At 33.1% G+C, this 25,881-nt stretch overlaps 1 protein-coding gene across 1 annotated transcript; it reads right to left on the bottom strand.

The window, feature by feature from the left end:
* Positions 1–454: 454 nt before the first annotated feature.
* On the bottom strand, positions 455–24,625 carry LOC148601127 (integrin beta-7-like). Its single transcript, XM_088554214.1, has 22 exons — positions 24,462–24,625; positions 23,615–23,700; positions 22,614–22,718; positions 21,680–21,764; positions 21,329–21,460; positions 20,649–20,745; positions 19,687–19,786; positions 15,698–15,784; positions 14,716–14,799; positions 14,314–14,400; positions 13,469–13,654; positions 12,988–13,064; positions 11,538–11,595; positions 10,361–10,522; positions 9,670–9,800; positions 8,833–8,978; positions 7,507–7,610; positions 6,681–6,773; positions 5,319–5,442; positions 4,740–4,853; positions 4,112–4,284; positions 455–1,116 (listed from the first exon to the last, which is right to left on the bottom strand). Exons 1-22 carry the CDS (start codon positions 24,517–24,519, stop codon positions 910–912), a joined length of 2,496 nt encoding a protein of 831 aa, XP_088410340.1. The 5' UTR covers positions 24,520–24,625; the 3' UTR covers positions 455–909.
* Positions 24,626–25,881: the final 1,256 nt, after the last annotated feature.

Below are 25,881 nucleotides of genomic sequence, written 5' to 3'. Positions count from 1 at the left end.
AATGCACCAAAACGGTTGCAGCAAATACAAGGAGATGGATTCCAAACTTCAGTGTTTTTTTTAAATCGTTTTCGACAGGGGGCTGTTGCACCTTGACCCCAATAGGGCTCACTGGGGGCCATAGGCCGGATTTAAAGGGTCCATTGAATTTCATCTGAAATTCCAGGAAGCAACCCCTATGATAGCAGAAAGAACATGGATGGCTTATTTCTGTATCAGTACTGGAAGATTGAGAATACATGGTACAAAGTCCCGGGAAAACATCTCAAATTATGAACAGACCAAAGAGTATTTCCTTTATTTAAAGTTTTTAGTGCTTTCTATGATTTTTTCTTCCTTTCCATTTCAGTGAATAACAAACAAGTATACATACGGTAGTAATCGTTAGTTCGTGAACTCGAGATGCTCATTTGCTTTTGTTACTTTGTATGTATGATTTCAGTTACGTTAAGAATATATTGGGATAATTTAATGAAAAATATATACATTTATATACAAGCGAATGGATAAAATATACACTTTAGATACGTGCAGTTGTAAGTAATGAAAAATAATTTAAAATATTTTTAAATATAACAAAACAATTAAACTACAAATACAATACTGTTTTTTCATCTAATATATATACATTGGAGATAGAACCGTTGTGTTTGTGGAATCGCTTGTTTTTTTACATACGAAGATAAATTACAAAAAAAGCATATTATCATTTACACAACACTCTGTCTGATTGTTTTTTTTTAAACTAAACGAGAACAACATACATATGCATTAGCTTTGATGTCATAAATTCAATATTTGCATTGATATAAAGATATTGTGTTCCCTGTGCCACAGGCACGAAAATATAAGTTTACTCCTATCATCATTTACGGTCAATACTGTCCTAATACTGTCACAAGAACAGTTCTATGACAGTTCTAGGGTAATTTCTTCTGACTGTTGTAGTAGAGGCGGCTCCTTTGACAGTTCTAGCAGTGCCGGCTCTTCTGACTTTTTGGCTGAGAGGTTAGAACTGATCTCGTCTGTATTTTGATATTGATTTGGTTTATTTGCCTTATCATACGCAGGATTTGAGAAATTCTGAATCGGTGACTGATATACCATATTGATGTTCTGAAAAAAAAATTATCTGAATTATTTGGCAACAAAATAAAAATGAAAAATAGTTGAAAACTTAAAAATATAGGTTCGATCTCCCTTACTAGAAAAATAAAACATTTGATGCCATTTTAAGACATGTTATAACTTCCGAATATAATCTCAAATGCGTAAATTGATGGGAAGACTAATCAACTGTCTGTGTTTGTTTGTCTGTTTGTCATCTTTTCTTCGTGTAACACAACTTCTCAAAACCAGCATAGGATTTTACTGAAGTTAAGTGACGAAATGTTGTTATAAATGAACGAGTATATTAATAGTGCACATATAATACACAAAACCACAATATAAGTTTTTTTATTACATTTTGTGTAAGGATGTCACAGAAAATAATTCAAGTAGTTGTCCCAACATTAAATTGCATGGCAGCATTAACTTTCCAACTTTAAAATGTGGAAAATAAGTAGTAAAAACTAAGGTTATGTCCAGTATAAACCCTTCGGTTGTCAAATAGAATTATTTCAGGTTTTGTGAGTCAAAGCTTTTCCAGTTCTTCGCATGATATTGCCGTTTGTTATTTAAACTTTTAGACTTTTCCTTTTTGGCTACTGTGTAAAATTTATCAGTTCGGTAAATGCGTTACTCAGAAAGTATCATTATTCGTGGGATTCCAATTTTCATGGTTTCCATCGAAACCACGAAATTAAATTACCAACAAAATGGAATTTTCCCATTCTTTATATTGTCAATTCCATGAATTCTTGAATCCACGAACTGATAGGATTTCCCTTAACCAAGAAAATTGGTACCCACATACATTGTAGTAGGTTTTGTTTGTTTGTTGTTTGTTGGGGTTTAACGTCCGAGCAGCAATATTTCAGCTATATTCAGACAATGAACATGAAATGGATGATAAAATGAACATGAAATGAAAAAAAGAAAGGATGGGTCACAAGGATAATAGGGTCGACAAATTTTGATTACCACTGGAAAAAGGGGGAGATGGGTAAGGTCGGGCAATTTAACCTCCTGTGGCAGAGAGCAAAGGTTCCTACTCCTATCGAATACCACAGCAGGGTTCTTTAACGTGCGAGGAACGTGGCTTCTTTCCCAACACGGTGCACCACTATGGTTTGCGGGCAGGTTTACCGTATTATAGCCTGACAACCCCAGCATGTAACACGCCAGGGGTACCCAATTCCACCACCTGGGGCACACATCCCAGTTGCTCTGTGCTTTTTTTTTTTTTTTTTTTTCTTCTTCTTTTTTTTTTTTTTTGCCAAATAGCTTGGTATTTGGGATTTATGATAAGTCAAAGTTTTTAAACAATTCTTGTGAATTTGATATAATGTATACGTATCAATTTTTCCGGTTGCTAATTATCGCGAATTTTGTCAAGTGAACATATTTGCGGGTATCAATTTTCGCGATTTAAAACAAAATTATTAGGATTATATAATGTCGCGGTACTATTGTTGACGATTTTCTGTTCATCGCAAAAAAATAACAAAAAACAGTACACCGCGAAAATAAGTACGTTTTCAATACTTGTTATTTAGAAACCATTTTCGGTTGTCAGACATCTTTTTGTTTTTTTCATGTTTTCCAGAAGACATTTTTTGATATTATTTTGTTACAATGTACAAAAGGTAATTTCTACGACTGACACCTTGATTTCAAAATGACAAGGATTATAACGTTTTTTTTTCCTTTTGGCGGAACTTTTTTTAATGAGAGCACAACTATCGTCCCAGTGACATTTTTTCATGCTATGTAAGCTACAACAATAATCAGTATAAATCAAGGCAGTGAATGTTTACATCACGAGGTTTGGTAAATCAAGGCAGTGAATGTTTGCATCACGAGGTTTGCTAAATCAAGGCAGTGAATATTTGCATCACGAGGTTTGCATATAGCATTAATTGAAGATTCACGAACAAGGAATCAAGATTCTACCAGAAAACAAAATAATGAAATCCAGGGACAAAGACCAGGTATCAAAAACAGACACACACCACAAAGAACATAACAAAACCCAAAAATAATACACACAAAGTGACAAAGCTAAAAGAACAACTCGAAACTGAACTGAAAACTTGGAGCATGGACCAGGTGCACTCTTAGGGTAAGCGTCCTCTGCTTTTCTAGAAACACCCGCCGAGTTCCTCATATAAACTCAAATCCAGGGTAAACAAAAGAGCAAAGGAAAACTATGACACGTTAAACAAATCAATTCTCGTGGTGTAAATAGATGCACCGTAACGATCCATGAGTTCATGATTACGACCATAAAACTTCTGTAGTGATGACTTGAATCTTGTAGCAACATATCCCTGTTCTTCAAGAAGCCTAATTGTAGGACGTTTAGCGCGATAGTTACATGTACAGGAAGCTCTGGCATATCGTATGAGATGTGATATGAACACTCCATACGCAGATGTTGAAAGGATGTTGCCACAGATGAAAGGAAAGTTGACAATACGGAATGAAAAGTCAAATCGCGTTTGTCATATAGTTTGGTCAGTAGTCTTCCTTTACCATCGATTTCTAAGAGAAAGAAAAGATATGAAGATTACTTCACAGTATTTGCAGTATCATTAATCTCAAGTTCTGTGGGATAGATGCCATGTATAAAATCCTCGAAACTTGGATTGTTTAACTATGATACATCATCTATATAGCGAAACTGAGATTAAAAATCTAGTTATACGATGTTCCACCTTCTAAATCAGATAAGCTTTAAACCTCATAAGTGTGAAGAAATAGGTCAGCAGGTAGAGGAGCACACTTTGTTTCCAATGGATTGCCGACCGTCTGTTGAAAATCGCCTCCAGCACACTAGACAAATATGTCGTCGATCAAAAATTCCAGCATTTTGAAAATATCTTTATATGTGTATATTGGGAAGATGATTTGGAATTGTTTTAAACAAAGTAAGAGGCTTTACCAAGAAATACATATTTCTATCCAGGTGTACCGCCAATAATCAGCTACATGTAATAAAACTTACGTCATCGGCAAATTTAATTCTTGACTTTTCGGCTTCAAACTTGTTGTATTCTTCCCTGTCCATCAACGTGGTTATCAACTTCCAAATAATTAGTAAAACCACGCCAACTGCCACTATCGATCCGCTTACACCTGCAGCTAATATGGAGGCACTCGGTTCACCAGCAGGACAATCTGTTATTACAAAGAATACGATATTCAATATTATTTTACGACTAAGAGTCATGTAGTTCATATTAATTAACCATCACGTTTGTTCACATATACAATGTACAATTTAGTTCAAAAATCGATATTGATTACTTGTTTTCTTCGTTTTTGATTTAACCGTTCGTGAAAATAGTTCACTTTTTATTCAAAGGAAACAGAATACTTGGCGCTCGAACTGGTTCAGCATGTAAGCATATTAGTTATCATTTATAACTCTATAACCTTTTTATTGTTGCGCTTTTATGAATATAATGTTAGTGCAATATGTATGAAGATAGTTTCAATATTACACTAAAACATATATTTAATGGTTCAAATTTCAAAGACTAAATTAGTGAAGATGATCGTAATGAAGTAATTGTTTTATATTATTACTAATGTTTCAATGACTCAATGTGATCATCGTTTGACATACTTACTCCTTGTACTTTTTACTTCTACTCTTAATTTAAATCCTCCTTCATCAACATAAGTAAACTCTACTGTGCATCCATCACTGTCCTTAAACTGACACTGAGTCACATTTGTATTTACTGAGCGAAAACAAAATACAGGTACATATTTTTAATTTATATGTTAATACACATTCAGTATGGTGCAAAATGCAAGCTTTTCAGTATACTTTACATGGAATTGGACGTAGTACTAGTGACACCATACATTTCCATTGTGGATATTTCCTGTTTATCCTATATTCACCTAAATATTTGTATAAAAACTGATGACGATAATTTCACCCATGAAGTTTCCACGTGAAACAGATATATTTATAACATGTTAACATCATTGGTTTTCTTGTATATTTAAATGACTCCGTCTACATACCACCGACTGTGGGCTATAACCCTCTAGGGTTTTCATTAACCCTGTAGTCTGACCTCTCTGCCTTAAATCAAAACCCTAAAATAAAACCGGGCCGTGGTCTTTAAAAGTTGTTTTGCTTTCATTTTACTTGGTCAAGCATTTATTCGAACCTTAGGACTGATATATTAAAATACCTTGAATTTCGTCTACTTTCTTCACATGTGAACACTGCTTACTACACTCAATTGAACCCAATGGACCTTTCTCAAACCCAACACATGATACACAATCGTTATTGTCCTCACAACCCTTGCATGTCTACAATGACAAATGATGCAATTACACATGTATCGTCATATAACCTCAGTTTAATTGCATGTTTTACTAAATCATATGTATTTGTAAAGCGAGAGATTACCTCGGAAAATTTTCTCAAAAGATCCGAGTTTTTGTTTCGCGACATACTGTGATAAGAATTGATGTAGCTTGTTAAGATTTTAAGCTATAAATTCAAGTAAGATGATAAGAAATTTCTGCAAACGTGGCTAAATCTCTAGCATTGAAAAAGGCACGTAAACATGATATTGTTGAATTTCTCATGATATATCGGAAGACTCCCGCGAAAACTGGGAGCCTTAACGAATAAATCGATTTTGGTGTAACATCTCGTCAATTTAGTTGATATTTATATTGAATATCATCCCAGTGACTTTAATTTACACAGTGATAATAACGTTTTGGTTCTTTACTCGAAAAATTGTGAACCAAAACAAGTTAAAAAGAATGATAGCGCGGTGTGCAAACTTTCTTAAAAATGTTTACTGCAGTTACTTGTACAATTTATGAGTAAGACATGAATAAGTTTCGAGTGGTAGGACAGACCGAACACTACAATTCGTCTGCAATTAATTGCAGTGGACCTAGCAATAAGACAGGTGCACACAAATACCAAAATGAAAATCAACCAGAAGAACCAAAACATGTCTGAACCTGCGCCGTTATCATATTTTTGTTATCACATATTTTCAATATATGCAAAAAAAAAACATGAAAAGTTAAATAAAGCATGAACTTGTGGTAGCGTGTATTACTGAAAAAAATACCAAGTTCAACAGGTTAAAATTGTACTAAATATGTTCACGAAGTCGTCAGTTATTAGAAGTATAGTCTTCAATATGAACATTAAGACTGTGCAAAATTTACATAATTGAAAACATAAATTGGCAAACATGACTAAGTTCAACATGCTAAAAATGTAGTTTTCGATAATAAAAGGGGCACAATTTCAATATGTGTTAATAAAATATGTTAGGTTTAAATATTATTTACTAATACTTTTTGTGTGAGTTACAGATTAAAAAAAAGTCCCATTGTCGTCTCGGATGGACAGACGGACGCCTGGATTTGAGCGAATGCTAGACCTTCCCTCGCCGTTGATGACGCAGGTAAAACATGAGAACACGAAATTGGTTGATAAATTCATACAATAAGTGCCAGCAAGTTATGATGTAATTTGTAATGAGCATTCATCCAATAATTAACACCATAATACTAACTGGACATTCCTGACAATAATCTCCTCTGTAATTGGTATCACAAACACACTTTCCACAAATACACTGACCGTGTTCTGAGCATAAACTTGTGTTCTGCAATATAAAACATTCCTCTTTGTTTTTAGTACCAGTCCATATAAAATTCAGACACTGGCTATGATAATGTGATTCATGCTTCGAAAAACCCATGGACCAGATAAGCTTTTTTTGGTCTACAAGTGCTACATGTATATTTTTATCTGGCAATAGTCCTCTCTGCATTTAGATCTGTACTTTTGAGAAAATTACACTTTAACTTCCCACTAAAATCAGCCAAATCAAACTAAATCAAGAACAATTACTCTTGCAAAGTGCCAGTTTCATGTACAATATATATAAATTTAATCTCAAAAGGGCAGCCCCCAAAGAAAAACTAAGACTAGTTAAGTGATCTTTAACAATTTCTAAAAAAGAAATGAAACTGAATTCGGTGGGTTTTTAACATGCATGAGTCATTTCCAGTCTGATATACATAAAGACTGCTACATAAATATCCACAATCTTTATTATATTTTGACCTATTCAAATTTATAAATTTCAAATTTATTGTACATTTGTTGTCTGTGGGTATCGATTTATCGAATATTGACTTATTCAAATGTTTAGTTGTATAGAAGCATATGTCATTGACTTTATTTCGGCCCGTTTTTTTTTTTATTTTGATTTATATGTGTTTGATATAAAAGTTCTTTTTTTTATCTCCAAAATGTTTCAATTAAAGTTTCAGCATGTAGTCAATACTTCTTCAAGGCATATATAATTTTAAAAAATTAATTACTGGACTTACGGTTTTTGAATTGGTGCATGTATCAATAGAGGTAGTGCAATCGCATGTAGTTCCGTTATAACCCGATTCACATCGGCACATACCACATTCACACTGACCATTTCCTGTTCATATGAGATAAACATGATTTAAAATAAAATTCAAAGCTGGTTGGCGCACGATAGGGATTGATTATGTTTATTTTCAACATTTTGTTCAGGTATTTGAAGTTTTTTGATTTTTGCAACTTTCATTTTGTCATATGTTCTTTTTATAAGAATGCACTTTGAGTAGAGTAGCTCATGCAATCACGTGTGCATAGTATTTGCAAAAACATTTTGGATAGAGAGAAAGCCATTTAAGAAGTATACATTATTGTTTATCTTGATATACTAGATAATATATCTTCATACTTATGTTTATCTGCACTATTAAGATATTGTTTAAAAAATAAGTCACTGATAACACAATATTAAAGGGAGCTAACTAATACATATTTAACAAAGAAGGTACTACATATTTAATGGTTATAAAGTGTCTGATTGATGTTCGCTGTTATTTTCATCTTATATGAGAGCATATGAAGCAAGCAAATGTACTTTGATTATGAAACCTCCAAGTGCTACCTACCCTTACAGATCGGTTTGATTTTTGTAAAGAACCGTGCTTAACTGGTTGATCACAATTTTCCAATGTCATGATAGTAAAGCTTCACATGTATGTTCTCTAGTCACTTAATAGAATAAAGTTCAATTTGACCTTCCTTACATTGAAAAATAATATTTTCTTATACTTTTATCGATGCATTTTGGTCTAAACTGATTGGTTGTCGGATTGTCGTTTCATGTTTTTAGCAGATGTTTTATACATTTTAGTTTTTTCAGAAGGGAAAACTTTGATCAATCAAATAGGCCCCTGTTTGATACAAGTCTGGCATGTTTAGCAGGGTGTTTTAAACTAGTTCATAGCAACAACAACCTGGATGTAGGCACGACATCCCAATAGGACGTATCCTTCTGTATCCGACCCAACCAGCAGTCACTCTATTTTTTATGTCGCGTGCTAAGTGGAGAAGCAGGGACCACAAATTGTAGTCTTTCGTTTAACATGGATTGGGATCCAACCAATGACCCCCTACATTGGAGAGAAGAACCCTATCCCATTACCTCAACAGCCGATCGTGTTTTTTTTCACTTACACTAAAGATACTGATTTCATAACATTCTGCTGTAAAAGAGTTGCAAGAACCCTAAACAGAAGACCCGGGGGTAATTTTTATACTTTTGCAGAGCTACCGCTTCAATGAGAAGAATTGTAATGATATAAATAGTACAACCTACAACCTACCACTGCAGAGCTGTCCTGTACTGATGTAACCCCCACACGCACCATTATCACATTCACAATAGGAGCCGCTATACTGACGTGGGCACTCACATTTGCCACACTTACACTGGCCAACATTACTACAAATAATAGTTTTTCCATCTTTCCTGAAAAAAAAAGAATATTTTTGAGAAATGTAAAGTAGTAATGATATAATCAGCGAATGGGACTTACCTGCAAAGATTTGATAGAGGTATTTTAAATATGATTTTTTTTTCATTTAAATATGGCGTTAAAGTAAACTACATAGTAAATAAAAATATCACAATGTTATTTTCCATTATTCTCGAAAGATTCTACGCGATCTTTCATTGTTAAATCGACCACTGTATATGTATAAGTTGTAATCGTAGATCGTTTTAATTGGTTGTTTTTGTTATTAGTATTAGTGCTGTTCTCCAGCAGCGCATTTTAACAAAATGAACGTTTCATTATGCATCTCAGTTTGAAGGAAGTACATGGGTATATCACAGGGTCGGATCCAGGACTTCGGGTAGCGGATGTCTTTTATAGAACTAAAGTCAGATAAAAGAAAGTGAAGAACAATTTTGGGTGTAAGAAAATTAAGACTTCATGTAATTTTATTTTTGCAAGTACTAGAGGGATTTCACGCCCAATAAGCTTTTTTTAGATCTTCGCTTGTATCTAACATCCAAATCGACTTTAAACCGTCAGAAATAGATTTTTCGCATTTCTTTATTTTCAAAGTAGGCTGGTTTTACTGTATTACGGCTAATATTCCTAGCATCGTTCTAATTTTTAGATGTATATAATAAAGTTTTTGTGTCTACAACTTACATTTGTCCACATGTCTCTTCAACTGTTTTACTAACGTCACAATCGCAGGTAGAACCGACGAATCCGTCGTAACAATGGCATACACCACATTCAAAACGACCATTAGTGCTACATTGAGTAGCATTTTCAACCTACAATTATATATGTTGAATTTTACTCTTCTGGGATATTTAAAACGTTCGAAACAATCTTGTGAAAACATTAACCCAGCCGTAAATTATCTTTTTTTCCTGTCCTAAAAGTATACCCGTTCATTTACATTTAACATGCGTTGAAGGCTTTATATTTTTAATAATCGGTTACACATATAAAGAATTCTACCATAATTTATATGCATAGTCCATTCCTTAAAGAACAATGAGGATATAATCCTCGCATCAAAAACCCTGTTATGAGTTTTGTACTCTATACATTGCACAACGAATATACTGCAAAGACAAATGGACAGTTTCTTAATTATTCTATATGTTTCATATATTTTCTTTCAAAATATAACTTTGATAAAAAATATACAAAAAATACAGTACAAAATAAAAGAAAAACAACGCCAAGATAAAATTATTTTGATGTTTTATTGAAAATGTACTGCTCAATGAATAATTGTGATAATTTAGTTAAAATTCAAGATGTTGGTTGAATATGGGAAGAATATACACTATCAACTGATGCTTATTTTAGAAAAATAAGTTACCGCTTCTCCTTCCTGCTGACATACACAGTCACATTCATACTCAACGTTGATGAGCATCTGATCCTGTAGTCCTTCTGGGTGTATTACTGTTGATACCTGCCTATCTTTTGGATCTTTTGGGCATTTATTTATTTTTAAATTCATCCAAAATTCAAACTCAATCTGCAATCAAATAACCAAGTAAACTAATAAAATACAATTAAGACAATTAACTTGTACAAACTAATCGTGCTAATATTTAAAGTACTATAATTTTTGAATTCGTGCTTTATGTATTTCTTAATGAAAAATTATTATATTGTCCTAACTTGATCTATCAATTTATGACGTTGATGTTCATTATTGTAATATTAAAAAGCACGAACGTATTAAGGCATACTTTAAAACATCGATAACCTGAAGAATGTATTACAACGTTCCATATAACTCGCAAAAATATTTCGGACCCAATAAATATTTGTTGTCAACCTTCAAAGAAACATTCCAAACACTTAGGTATCTAACTAATACTTCTGGAAAAATAACTAAAGGACTGTTTGAGAGTCGGAATTGTTTTTTTTTTTTTTATATAAATACTATATATACTATATACTAGTAAAGGCTTTAAAATCCCTACTTATCTTAATTTTAGGAAAATTTTGAATGTTGGTATACTGGTCATTTATGGTAAAAAGACAGACATTGCTATTCACTAATAATTACTACAGACATTATGAACATTGTGGAATGATTCAAAGATTCATTATGATTACATGGACAAAAAATGAGTATGTCAATGTAAAGTGAACATTGCCACATTGTAAACGGAATAAATCCGAGTCAGACGGAACCTTGTTGGAACCTTATTTCTAGAAAAGCAGGGAACGCTTACCCTACCAGTGCACCTGGTCCATGCTCCAAGTTTTAGTGGAGTCCGAGTTGCTCATTTACTTTTGTTACTTTGTATGCATCATTTTGGTTACTTTGTGTTTTTTGTTGTCATTGTCTATTTTCCATATCTGGTTTTTGTCCTTGGAGTACGTTCTTTTCATTTCCGCTAGAACCTTGGTTCCCTTGATTACTCCATAACACACACAAGCAAATACAAACCAAGTGTTGCATTATTATTTTCACCATTTAAATGTGAGGTCATTATTTACGGTAAAACATGTACACAAACTTTTTTAGTATAACTTACTTTTTCACCTACTGATATATTTCTACACATAGCTCTGGGATCAAGAGAGGCGTGGCGGCTTAAAATAGAAGGAAGAGAACCCATAATTTACATGGTCTTATGACAGAACACTGAATGTTATTATATAATTACAAGATCAAAATTTATTATGAGTATGAGAAGTTACCACAGCGTGTAATTACCTTGAATAAAGATGAGCCCTAGAAAAAAAACCAGCGTCAGCAACCTTTGTCAACTTTTTAAGTCACATTTGTTGGCAAAACAAATTTGTGTTTCCTATTAAACATAGGAAGGAAAAAGGGGAGGTAAGTTGGGATTTTTTCATCTTAAGATTTTTTTTATTGAGTTTATGAGAGACACATTCTGACTTAAACAGTGTTTACTGAAAAACGACAAAAAAGCTTTAGAGTACACAATTTAGCTATAAACTTGGGCTGGTAGAGTAATTGGGAACCTTTTAATAAGGCCTTACAAATTTTATATAGAAATCCGTGTCATTTACTTGTATGTACATAGGGCGTAAAATTATGTTTTTCCTTCAATATTACAAACTCATAAAAAGGAACACATTATACTTAACTTCTCAGTACTATGTTTTACCAGAATTTGGCATCAAACTAATTTGCGGTATTGCAAAAAAAAAATGGTTTGCAAATACTGCATTGTAATGTGAAAGAAAACAATAAGCGAATAGTTTTTTTTTCATCAATAACTACATGATACAGTCGTCAGGCATTTCTACTAAGATAATGCAAGTTTTTAATTATCATTATCATTGTATAGAAATCTGAAGATAGGAAAAACAAAAACAAAACAGCACACAAAAACCTTAAACACTTACATATAAAATGTCACACAAAAACAAAAATAAAGTGACACCAGGTGCTCAAAAAGTATAAGCATGCCCACACCGTCAGCGGCAACCGTCACCTTAAGTATAAGCATCCCCCACACCACCAGCGGAAACCGTCACCTTAAGTATAAGCATGCCCACACCGTCAGCGGCAACCGTCACCTTAAGTATAAGCATCCCCCACACCACCAGCGGAAACCGTCACCTTAAGTATAAGCATCCCCCACACCGTCAGCGGCAACCGTCACCTTAAGTATAAGCATGCCCACACCGTCAGCGGCAATCGTCACCTTAAGTATAAGCATGCCCACACCGTCAGCGGCAACCGTCACCTTAAGTATAAGCATCCCCCACACCGTCAGCGGCAACCGTCACCTTAAGTATAAGCATGCCCACACTGCCAGCGGCAACTGTCACCTTTCAAGTGAGTAAAATTCTATAAGTGTCAGGTGTGGTCATTTGTGAATCATGTAATACGTTTAATCTCAGTGAATAATGTCGCCTCGTGATTTTGATAGAGATTTTGATTTAGAAGAACAGGTAAATACATATATATATATTTATAAAATAACTGTAAATGATATTTGTAATATTTACCCATTGCACGTGGTTCTAAACTCCATGTCAATATTTTCAAGGGGAGTGTTCTCAAATTTTACTGTTCCTCGTAATCTCTGAAACAAAAATATGGATTTACTAGTTTAAACAAGTAAATAACCACAGATGTTACACATGTAAGTTTGTTCTGCACATATCCACAATGGCGGGCAGTTTACCATACTGGTGCAACTTGTCTATTAATCATTTTTCGTGAAGTTCAGTTACTATTACTTCTATGTCCGTGGCTTTTTTCCTGTTTTATTCTTCGTTTAATTTTGTCCCTTGATTAATGTCTTTTTTTTTTGTTTATTGTTTGAATCTTGGTCCCTTATTTTATTTCCATTCATCACACATTTTTACCATTTTATAAATATAAATGCAATTTTTGTTATGAATGGTGTGATTTTATCATCTTTTTTTTTAATTTTGTTTAATTCATCTGTTTCCTTTTGTGGCGGGTTATATTTATGTAACTTACCTCATACGTATCTCTGATGATATTAAGAATATTTCCTCCGTCGTCGCTCAGTTCTTCGGTGTATGATCCTGGAAGGTTCAATGTTTGATAGTACTTCTTAGCTCCACTGACGTCACTGATGACGAATATAGCGTTTATATTCTTATCTACCAGAGCTTGTTTGATCTGTCCCACTGAAGGGTAGTCATGATATATATAAACAATCATTTTAAAGCACATCCATACAAATTATTCACCGATCAATTGTAAATTATCTTCTCCAATAGTGATATCTATTTTGTATTCTTTACATTTTAGAGACATATTTGATATCAACATCTACCTCATATGGCCAATAGCAACATGTATAGGGCACGTGTTAACAGTAAAACCCTTTTTTCCTTCCAGTCATTGTTATATTGTACCCATAATTATGGTTATTTGCAATACAAACTAACAATATATAAGTCAATTTTGAACAACATAATTGGGGATAAACCTCATTAAAATCAATGCTTTCTAAAAATATTTTGATATTATATTACTATTAGAGGATATTATCGTGATGAATTGACTGTCCAATAGACAGTGATATAGCCTGGAACATTGACAATGTTACAAGTTATATCACTATTGAAGACTATCACAAATTTAAGGGGCAGTCAATTTATTGATAATGACATCTACTCCAGCAACTATTGCGTAAACTTCATTAATGAATCTTATCATGGGAACTGTGTGGTAATAGCCTCCTGACATTGTGTATATTTTAATCAATAAGAATAAATCTTCTCTTCTATGAAATGAAAGTAAGTTGGTCATACTGTGGTTGATTGTACATGAGGAATTTGACTTTATGAACTTACCAGAAGTGTATCATGGGTGTATTTTAGATAACTTCCTTGTGGTTTGAGATGACATTCAAAATCATTAGGCTTCACTATTCCTGCCAGCTGTAAAAATCATTTATTTTTACACATTTTCTCATCCGTCATTACTTTTACAAATATTACATTTAAGTTGTATAATACGTTTAGGATATAATTTTCGTTAACCACAAAATTTCACTGAATTCATTGTTTTAACACGTGTAAAAAAAAACAGCAATGCAACATACCAATTAGGAGGAGAGAGGGTTTGGCGTGGGAAAATATTTTACTTTTCATTTTTCATTTTTATGCTTTTTTTAACATGTGTTTGCTTTTGCTATTTAAAAATTTATACCATATTGTTATTTTAGTGCTGACAGTTAATGCATTCAACTGTACCTTTCCGTCTCCTGCAAAGTGGAAGTCTGAATCTGAAGCGTATAAAAGAATTCGTCTTGCATTGCTTCTCCATCCCATTGCATCCTAAGTATTCAATAATAACATTATTAGTGCATTACGATGCATTAATCTTTTAATCCATATACAATGCAGACACAACTAATTGTAGAGGTGAAACACGGAGCTGAAAATCGGAACGGATAATGATGTCCTGGTTTAGATATTCCATATTTTACAGTTCTTTCTGTCTGTATCTTTATTAAATGAAAACTACATTCATCTCTTATTACAAACAGCCAAGAAACGAACAATTATTTTTGCAAAGTGCCAATTTATATAATGTTTATCTTAAAGATGCACACCCAGATGACTATGACTGGTTATGTGGTCTATAAATGTTTTTGAGCGGGAAATAAGATTGACTTTTGTAAACTCTTGACATGCTTATATCCACATGATCTTTATAGACTACTACTTAAAACGACTTCATTTTGTTTTTCAACCTCCCATAGGTACTACCAAACACCGACATATCACGTGAGCATATATCTGTGTCTTCTTAACAGTGATACTCAAATACGTTCATGTAAGTACCGTCAAAAATGATCATGTAAATCAAAATATGACATCGTATCAATTTGGAAACTGCAGCTATAGTTCTTTTTATCATGCGATTGAAAGAACTCATTGTTATGACATAACAACATTGTATTAAGCGATCTTTTCATAATACTATCTAGCTTTTTTTCTAGTTTAGAACGCCAAGAAATTTCCATTTACGTTAACCTTGATCTGGTAGCTTTACTTGAGTGAACATTAACAGTATAGTTCGTTAGTAGGGCAAATATTACATGTAGCAATACGTGACTTTTTCAATAATCATAAATAACTATAAATAACCATAATCAATACAATTCACATATAGACTGGTCCAAATCATTTCAATCTATAGTGTATGCGTTTGCATTCGAAATTAACATACCGTACAAAGAAGAACTTGCATCATTCCATCAAACATTCCTTCTGTTTTATCCCTATTAGCCGTAGTCAGTGATAAGGAAACCGCCTCCTTTAACAAATGAAAACGCAATATGTTTGAGCAACCTGTAGTTCTTTCAGTATTTATTTTAATATTGGTATATTGACAGGTGCAGGTAAATGTTTTTGACGCAAATATATATAATAGAGTCTCGTTAAAGTGTGTGTCCACTACAAATTCGTTCCAGCAGTGTTTTTTTAATTTGTTAGCTTAAAGTCGTTTCATTTCAAACCACTTCGTTAATTGTTTTCCAAATTTGGTCATCAGCATAATAATTTTGTTTATATAAAAAATATTATGAAAACTACTTGTCAACGAAATAAACGATACAACATTTTCAGCTAAAATAACATTTAAACGTCTTGTAGAAAAAATACAAATGGTGGGGGTGTTTAGGTTACAGACCACCAATTCAACCAATGAGCATTTGGAACGTACGCAAAAATAGTCCTACGCAGAAATTACCCCTGTTCCTCATAGTGCTGTGAAAAAAGTTCTCATCTTATTAAAAATATTTAAACAGTTTCTGAAAGGAAAAACATTTCTGTACATTTTATAGGTGCATTTTGCTTCTTGTGATGTGAAACCTAATCTCCATAATGATTTTTAAATATACCGCTATCTTGTGAAAACACTGGGATTTCCCATGCTATTTATAGACCCTTCACTTCCGGTGACCAGTACTGCACTGCAAGTCTGCTAACCCCACATGCCATTCTGAGGATTGTGAGCTGACATATGTATAATCATGCTGATATATAGTCCTCTGCAGGTTAAAGTTAAGGTAAAGTCCAGAGAAGCCATTGAATATTGTGAAATTAGCATAGAAGCCTATGGGAAGTGGAATTAGTGGTTTTTAGCCTTAAGCTGAAGCCATGGCAAAATGAAAAGTTTCTTGAAATAGCTTTAAACTACTTGAAGATCTTGTTAACTTTGCCATGAGAGGAATACACTACAAAAATCCTTCAAAATATGCATTTTTTTAAGTTATAGGTCCAAATTATGGAAAATTGGTCTTTTTGGCTGATTTTTATGTCCTATCTTGTAAAAAGTGTAGAAAATTTAATAAAAATATCAAATATTAAACTTTGAGGGCTATATTTACCTAAATATGGTGGTAATAAGCACTTGAAATCAAGTTTTGTGTAGATCTGAGCAAAAATTAGGTTAGAAATGAGGAAAAACTCACTTTCATTACTGCGGTTAAGGTCATATAAGCATTCCCCTATGGCAACATAGAAAATCCATTATTGAGTACTTTTTTTGCTTTAGGTGCCCTTTACTGGTCATGTTTTAATGTGAAAACACTGTATTTACAAATTTAAAGCCAAATATATCACCTTTTGTGAAAATTTAAAGATTTAGGAGTTTTGACATGTGATCAAGAAAAAGGGGGAGGCATGTCAGAAATAAATTTTTAAAAATAGACCAATTTCTCAGAAAATGATTACTTTTAAATCTATCTCTTTATTAATATTGTTAAAAAACAAGTTGTGATTGATTTTTTTTATTTGAAAAGTCAGAAAAAGTTCTTTGCAAATATTTAATGCATTTAAGTATGGTAGAATATTGTCACTTTTTTGCTCGCGCAACTTGGTTACCCTATATTTAAAAATCAAATATTTAAAAAAGTGCTTGTCACATTTCACTGAAACTTTGCAAATGCATTCAGTATGTGTGTAGGAAGATACCTGTATAGTTATTTATTTTTTCTAAGACAAAAAGTGACCCTTTAGGTTACAGACCACCAATTCAACCAATGAGCATTTGGAACGTACGCAAAAATAGTCCTACGCAGAAATTACCCCTGTTCCTCATAGTGCTGTGAAAAAAGTTCTCATCTTATTAAAAATATTTAAACAGTTTCTGAAAGGAAAAACATTTCTGTACATTTTATAGGTGCATTTTGCTTCTTGTGATGTGAAACCTAATCTCCATAATGATTTTTAAATATACCGCTATCTTGTGAAAACACTGGGATTTCCCATGCTATTTATAGACCCTTCACTTCCGGTGACCAGTACTGCACTGCAAGTCTGCTAACCCCACATGCCATTCTGAGGATTGTGAGCTGACATATGTAGAATCATGCTGATATATAGTCCTCTGCAGGTTAAAGTTAAGGTAAAGTCCAGAGAAGCCATTGAATATTGTGAAATTAGCATAGAAGCCTATGGGAAGTGGAATTAGTGGTTTTTAGCCTTTATCGACATAACGCTTAAATACTCTCTTGACCTAATAGGGTTGGATCAAAATTAATACATGTTTCCGGATTTTCAGATTGCGATCTCAATAAAAGATCGTCGCAATTTTCATCCCACCCGAAATTCTGTTGTCAGGTACAATGTATTTCTCGAGTCGCATTTACTTAGAAGTCGATGACCGAATAGAAAAGTACCATTGCGGAGTTTCGTCGTATTCATTCCCAAATTTGGTTTGAAAACAAAAGGCTCCCAGGAACCTGAATCGTTCACCTGGTTAAATTTTGCCTTTCACAGGCAATACATTTATGACAAGAAGTTGTCAAACAATTTTGACTCCAGAGTTTCTTTTAATCTGTCATAGTTTTCAAGATATTGACTGAAAACTTTAATAGACAAAGTCATTTTTCCCCTTTCAGGGGCAATAATCTTTACAAGTCTGACAACATTATCCCTGAAGACTTCTGCAGTCCTAATAATGAGGATCATTTCAGCTATTGAAAGAATTTGGCTAAATCTAACGGTTTTGGAGATATATGCAAAAAAACTACTGCCTGACCCCTATTTTTAGTAACAGCAACCATGTTTTTCGAGTAATCAAACATTCCGACATCAGTTATATGCAGGATACAACAATGAACATTCAATCAAGTTTGATTTCAATTGATCAAAAAATGTCAGAGGATTAGATTTTTGAAAGAAATAACATTAAAAACAGCAAAAAAAAAAAAACGTCAAAAAGGGCAATAACTCCAACATTGCTTAACAAATTAAAACAAATATTTGACCACATCATGCTGAACACTTTTAACCCATGTCAGCATTTAGCTTAACGTAACGACTTTGGAGATATATGCGAAAAACTACTGTCGGACTCTATATTCTATTTTTAGAAACAGTCAATTCATTCTTGATAATTGGGGGTTACAACCCACACTGCAGTTGAGGATAATATAACAATAAACACTATTCAATTCATATCCAGATTTGAAAACGGTATTTGATTAAAAATATTTATACAAAAAACAGGTACAGTTCCACACGTGCAAATTTGCCCACGTATATAAATTTGCGTCATGAAAATGTGCCTTTACATGTCCATCCTTGACAACTTGGAACGACTTGCCAGGGGGTCAAGTTGTCCAATATATATATATATATATATATATATATATATATAATCAAGTCTAAACTACATCCCAACTCTAGAATCGATGCGAGTTAGCAAATTTGCGATGCAAATTTGGTCGCTCCCTCAGCGGGATTCGAACCCTTTCTCTTCTCTTACATCTATGGCAACACCGCCTGCACTAAGTTCAATGCTTTAGAACAACCGACCAAATTGGCTACATAAAATTATAGCTTTCGTTAACCGAGTGATACTTCCTCGTAAGTAAATCTAGAGCGCCAACATTAGCACATGATATAACTAACAGGACAACCTCTGATGATATCGAGTAAGATAATAGAGGATCTGAAACAGTATACAAATACAGCCACACCAAGTATATAATACATATAAGAGGTCTAATGGGGTGAGGCAACTCTACCATCTTACATGCTATTACATTACTATGTAGATATATAGCATGCACGGCGATATATATATATATATAATATAAACTTATATATGCATTAGCATGTGCACATGAGACCACTTTTTTCGGGCCTGATACCAGACCCTCGGGCAATGTTATGTCGTTTTAAGGACTCCGTCCTCAAATGTTTTACCTTAAAGGCTGTAACATTCGCTGTGAGATTCAGTCTATGTAGAAACGAATGAGGTGGATCACAGTTTTCTGTTGAACTTCCAGAACAAGGATTTTCTAGGCTAAAATATTTGAAAGGAGACATCTAATCAACATGCAAGTAATAAATTATTATTTTATATATATTTATTTTCTTTTACTCATTACTTGATCTAGAAGTACAAGTAACATGTGATTTATAAATATAGAATTTACTCACTTTATATTTACAAAATATTTAAAAGATTTTCCCCCGGTGTAAGATGGGTTTGAGCGGTTCGTTATTCTGTTTGTAAACACCTTTATTTCCTTTTACGACTTGTTTTAAGTCTCTTTTGGTGTTTCTGGGATCGCTTGGGTAACGCGTTTCTCCAAATTTGTACATAGGGTAAATGTTTCTATTGATTGATTGACTTGTTATGGTTTAACGTCCTATTGCAGATATTTCATGCATTTTAAGATGAATACGATTTGCCATATATTGTACTAGTACCACTCGCGTAGCAGGATTTTTATTGTGCATGATCATAGAAGCAACAGCAAACAGGTATGCATGGCATCTTACTCGGAAAAATTATTATGACTCAGAATAAAAAAATCAAGGGAATCAAGATTCCTGTGAAAATAAAAGAATGTAATACAGAGACAAAGACCAGACAATAGAACAGTCATCGCTCTATACCCTTAGAATACTGTGTGCTTGAAGGAGAAGCAGTGACTGCCAATTTTAAAGTATTTTTGTCACTCGGTCAGAGATTGAATTGGAAATCATGTTATGATTAAAGTAGGATGGAAAAACTGGCAGACATTAATGTTTTCCATTTTAAATTGTGCCCAAAATAGATAGGTTTTACGGACAGTTTGTTATTCCACCAGTATGCACCTTTAAAATTAACATAATTTTATATTACAATTATTATACGCGATTCAGAGATTTATACGTACTACAAATGCGTTGTATGCGTATATGGAAGAATGACTTTGTCCATAGATGTACCATATCCAAATCTGTAGTCATTCGTTAATTGGCCTATTGAGTCGGCTGGAAAATATCAAAATGATACACATAACGCTATAAGTTTTTTTTTTTTAAGTACAGTATTTTTAAAGTATATCAAAAGACAAATATTTTGGTCGAAATGTAGGAACATGAAATATTTTTCTGCTTTAATTATAAAAAATAGGAAAAGGTCAAGAAATTCAAATTTAACTTTTAATTTTTAGATACATTTATGCTGCAACTATTTAGTTTAAGTATCTATATGATAGGTATGTACTAGTGATATAGTGTCAGTGAATAGATATATATTTGAAGCTAGTAGGATGCGGCGTTACCGGCCTCTTGAAATCAAATACGCTTTCGCTTGCTTTTTTTTACCTTTTTTACAAAATAACAGTAACTCCTTTTTTAAGTTGCAATTATGTCCCCCGCTCCTTACTTTTTTCTGGCTTTAAACGATATTTTTCTTTTAAATTTGAGTACAGTATAACATTATTACAGTAAATGGAATTTCAAAAATAAATGTAACAATCAGTTTTACACCGCTTTATATCGTTTTTGCAAAATGCGCATCCTTAGTTGGAAAAATACTTATATGAAATTTAGCATTAATATTTTAACATACCTATGTCATTTGCTAAATTAGCTAATTTGTCTCTTAATGTTCTCATGGTATAGGATGGGTCCACCAGAAAATAGATGTCAACTGGAAAATTTTTGGCTACCCGGTATTCAAACTTCAACTTGTAGGCCTGGTCTGAAGCACAAGAAACAGGGCAAAGTTCCAACTTACACCATACTTAAAAGCACATATTTTGGTACGTTTTCTAATGTTGTTTATTTTCTTTGTTTTGTTTTGTTTTTTGTTTTGTTTTTTCATCTGTTGTATAATATTTTCTATCGTGGTGTTGCTGTTAATCAGCATTTCATTGCCCTATGAATACCTTAATATACTACTAAAGGTTTACAAACTTACTAGGTACAAGTTTAACGTTTATTTCTTGGGGACGTAACTGTACAGGAACAGTTCCTTGTAGTGTTCCATCTTGCAACTCTTCATTCTACATTGGTGAAGGAAGGAAATACATAAATGCATGCATTTAAATTATATTTAAAAATGAAACTTTTATTATCGTCTTTTCACAAAGGCTTGTAGTCGAATGTTGTTATGTTGTAATAAGTGTACATGTGTAATTAGCCCTGTATGCTTTACGCCACAGCCAATTGACATGTCTATTTATCAGGGGGTCCCAATGCTACATCAATACAATTACATCGGATAACGCAAGCGCAATCATGTAATTGACATTGTTTATTTAGAAAAAAACATTTTCCTGAAATAATGTTTACATGTACCAATAGTTAGTGAGTACGTTAACGACAGGTGACTCAAATATGTCTACAAATATACATTTCAGCATAAAATCTATAAAGCCATTTTACGTTTTTGGCTTTCACGATAAAACAATTGAAAGAGTATTGTCAAAGAAACAACATTCGGTGGACCACCGGTAGTAGGAACGACCCAGTCGCTTCAAGCTGTGACAATATCCATCTAACAAAGAATATTGCAATGTTTTTGTACATGTATGCTGCACATGTGTTTCATAGGTTTGAGACAGCAACCTCTAACCAACAGCGTTTGAAAAAAGCGTATCGTTTAGGCAACATATTGTAGATATCAAATTTCAAATTATCAATTATGAATGTGGAACTGCATTTAGTTTTACAATTTGTAGATTTTTTCCTAATATATTGTAAGTTTTAAAGCGCGGCTTGGTGAATATATTAAAATCACAATTAAAATGTCTCTATGATCTCTTTTCTTTTTATTTTATCTTATCTCATTTAATTTCATTTATTATTTTTTATCCTTATTTTTAATTTGTCCATAGTTGCTTTACATGTACCTTATGAAATGATGTGCTTGAATTAGGTTGCTGAACTATAAATTCCACTGGACACCCGTATGCTAACAAAACATTCTCTTCACCACATCTTGTGCCATTAAATGTCTGGAGTTAAAAAAAATAAAATTAAGAAATATCAGAATAACAAATGCAGAAAAAAAAACAGAATAAAAAATATGTTTTATGTTGCATACGATAAGCTAAAATTTCTAAATACGTCATTTTTCAAGTTGTCCCGGGTAATATTTTTCATTTTTTGTTATATGTACAACTTAATTGCGATATTCTTCTTATACTTATAAGATACATTTATAAAACGGATTTCTGGTCATAAGAGATGTTCTCGTATGACGTCGTTATGACGTTATAGAAACAACGCGTTCCAGTCGCGCCTTGGAAAAATTAAACCAATTTTAACATTAACCCCGAACCGAAGATCCACTGTTGTGGCTTCCTAATGCGCCACACTTTTTAAATACAGTTAAGGGTATTATTGTAGGAGGCAAATATTTCGATATATGGACACAGTAAATTGCGATCAAGTCTTAACCAATAAATCAATCCAGGGCATAAAAACTGTACATCAAGCACTTAAGTACAGCTCTGCATAAAAACCAGCCAGAGGCTTACAATAGGTAATTCATGCATTTCTTAATCTCAAATATTTTTTTTCTTGCTAATCCTTCTGTAGGCCCATAGAAGTTGTATTATTTAACGACTTAAGATCTCGCTATAATGATTCTTTATCTTGATATAACGAATCAGCTTACTAGATAGATAATGAGTTAGGTTACTGATAGAACGACGTACTATCTCGTTAGAACGGGTAGGCTTAATCGTTATAACGAGAAACTAAGTTGTTTTAATGCAATACTAAGTCTTATTACGAGTGAGCTGTCGATATAACTAGAAACTAATTTGAAACTTAAGAACAACTGGCACAAATGAGCTTCCGTAAATAGCTTTTATAATTAATTTTAAAATATAATGTTTTTTCTTACATTTTGTTTGCACCAACGACATGATGAACCACTCACAATACATTCACCACATCTAGAACCTGTACACTGACTGTAAACAGAGACACCTAAAATGAAATATCGGCAAATATAGGCTGGTTCAACTGTAAAATAGTTTGGGCTGACATTTTAATCCCAGTTCGAGGTCGTTCTCTCTTTGACATATACACTATATACTGTACCTGTTCTCGTTATATTGCTACATTTGATGAATTGTTGATATCACTACGTATATGCTAAATTAAATATAGATGAATAAAAAGGTATTGGCAAACCTTTCGCTGTACCTGTGTATAATGATGTTTGGGACCAGAGTTTCCACATCATTCATTAAAGACCAATGAGTGGCCTTTGGCTGATATTTTTTTTTTTATCTTGGTGTGGTTGTTGTTTCTTAGACATATACACCATACATATCCTTGTTATATAACGTGACATAACATGTTTTTGTATTTTTTACGTGGATTCACACGTTTTGCTACATATGACTCCGGATTTGCCTCCGAATGACCTTTTGATGTCAGTTAAAGTAAAGTTTTTTATTGTGACGTCATTATATTTTTTAGTTGACGGAGAGTTCAGTTTCAAAATTATAAAAAAAAACATATGTTCGGAACAGTTATATTGCTGACAAGTAATACACACTGAAGTTATGTTGGTTAATCATGCATAAAGAAACAGCACGTTTGGTAATCCAGCTTCAGCCTTGAAAGCAAGTAATATTTTTTTTTATTTTAACGAGCAAACAAACAGTTGATCCCGTAAAATAGTATAACGTTAAGTTTACAGTATTCTCAATACTTTGGATTAAACTTATTATCGAACATACCTTTTAGAATAAAAACAATCAACAATAAACACACGCATTTCAAACAGTATTCCTGCATTTTAATTAAAATAGTAAACCTGTTTTTAATAAGACGGTTCAAACTTCCGCATTCAGTGGACTTCCTTCTGCATAAACATTGTTAATTTGTGTTTATTATATTCTAGTTTTATATTCGATGTGTATTTGGACATTTAAACACGCCAGGTATATAAAGAATGACAAATTACACAGTTTAAGGAAGCTTGACTTCCTACAATTTTGTCGTATTTGGTTTAACGAAAAATGACATTTTATTTTAATATGAACGGTCATACATAGTCTTTACATTACAAACTTTGATCACGCTTATTTTGGTTTGTATTCAGGGTTTGGTAAATGAATTTATAGAATATACTACTCAAGTTTTACAACACTTGGTTGCATTTGTCTGTATCATCACTACAGAAGTTTTACATTACAATCTGATCGACCAGAAGTTCCAATCTCCAAGATGACGCAGGATATCTTCAATTAGATCTTACCAGATTGACTACACACCGAAATTGGCCGAACTTTCTAGCCGCAATTTTGTTGTCCCTTTGACGCAAGTCAAAGTGACTAGGTCATAGGATTCACCATGATTCTCTAGTACAATAATTAACCACACCGTTATCCTGAGAGTGCGTGGAAGTTTCGTGCAAAGTCATGTCCATGTCTAAAGAGACAAGATTTATTTTATACTCTACCGGAAGTAGATGTATCCATACCACACTTCAATACAGTATGTTAATGATTTACTTCCGTAAGAATGCCATTGCTTTGCATTTCAAAACGTCTTTTTTCGACGCAGTCGGTATAGTTTCGCTTTTTACCCTTTGACACTAAAGACCCCAATTCTGTTTCCTGATTTGCCAAATACTGAGGACATATATAGTGGCGTTCGGAAAAACTGTATCGAACATTGCGTGACAGGTGTCATATTTCCTGAATGAAATGTAGAAAATTGTAAGTAAAAGAAAGAAAAAAATACTGCGTCGGCTATCTTTTTTCAAACGATAGAACTTGTTTTATTTAGTTTTAGTCTTTGAAATTTCATAAAATGTGTCCTTTATTCGTGGAAAACCAATATCCATACGCAGGTCCAGTTAAAAAAATGTTTATATTTTTGTACAATCATCTTATTCAATAGGGAGTAGGCATTGTCTGTAAGATAGCACGGCAATTCTTCTTGACCAGTAAAAAGTTTCATTGTAAATGACGAAAAGTTGTAGGCACATACATGAACAGTACATAGTCAGCAGATAACATTGAATATTTCTATTAATTTGAAATAAAATTCTCATTAAAATCTATAAATTATTATGAAACAATTTATGTGTATTGAAAGTGTAATCAAGGGAACCGAGATTCTAGCGGAAATCAAAAGAATGTTATCCAGAGA

The sequence above is a fragment of the Perna viridis genome, chromosome 12, assembly GCF_037379345.1.
Source record: "Perna viridis isolate PV_CMFRI_1.1 ecotype Kerala chromosome 12, ASM3737934v1, whole genome shotgun sequence".
NCBI classification, from domain to species: Eukaryota; Metazoa; Mollusca; class Bivalvia; order Mytilida; family Mytilidae; genus Perna; species Perna viridis.
The sequence above is the reverse complement of the archived record's forward strand: the minus strand, read 5'-3'. Positions and strand labels throughout refer to the sequence as shown.

Excerpts from the sequence above, each read along its gene's own strand:
- LOC148601127 (XM_088554214.1), bottom strand. The coding sequence starts at position 24,519 with ATGCAGGAATACTGTTTGAAATGCGTGTGTTTATTGTTGATTGTTTTT. Across the intron at positions 19,787-20,648 it reads ACGCATACAACGCATTTGTA|CCTAGAAAATCCTTGTTCTG; the intron begins GTACGTATAAAT and ends CAAATATTTTAG. Across the intron at positions 14,401-14,715 it reads ACTTTGCAGGAGACGGAAAG|CTGGCAGGAATAGTGAAGCC; the intron begins GTACAGTTGAAT and ends TGATTTTTACAG.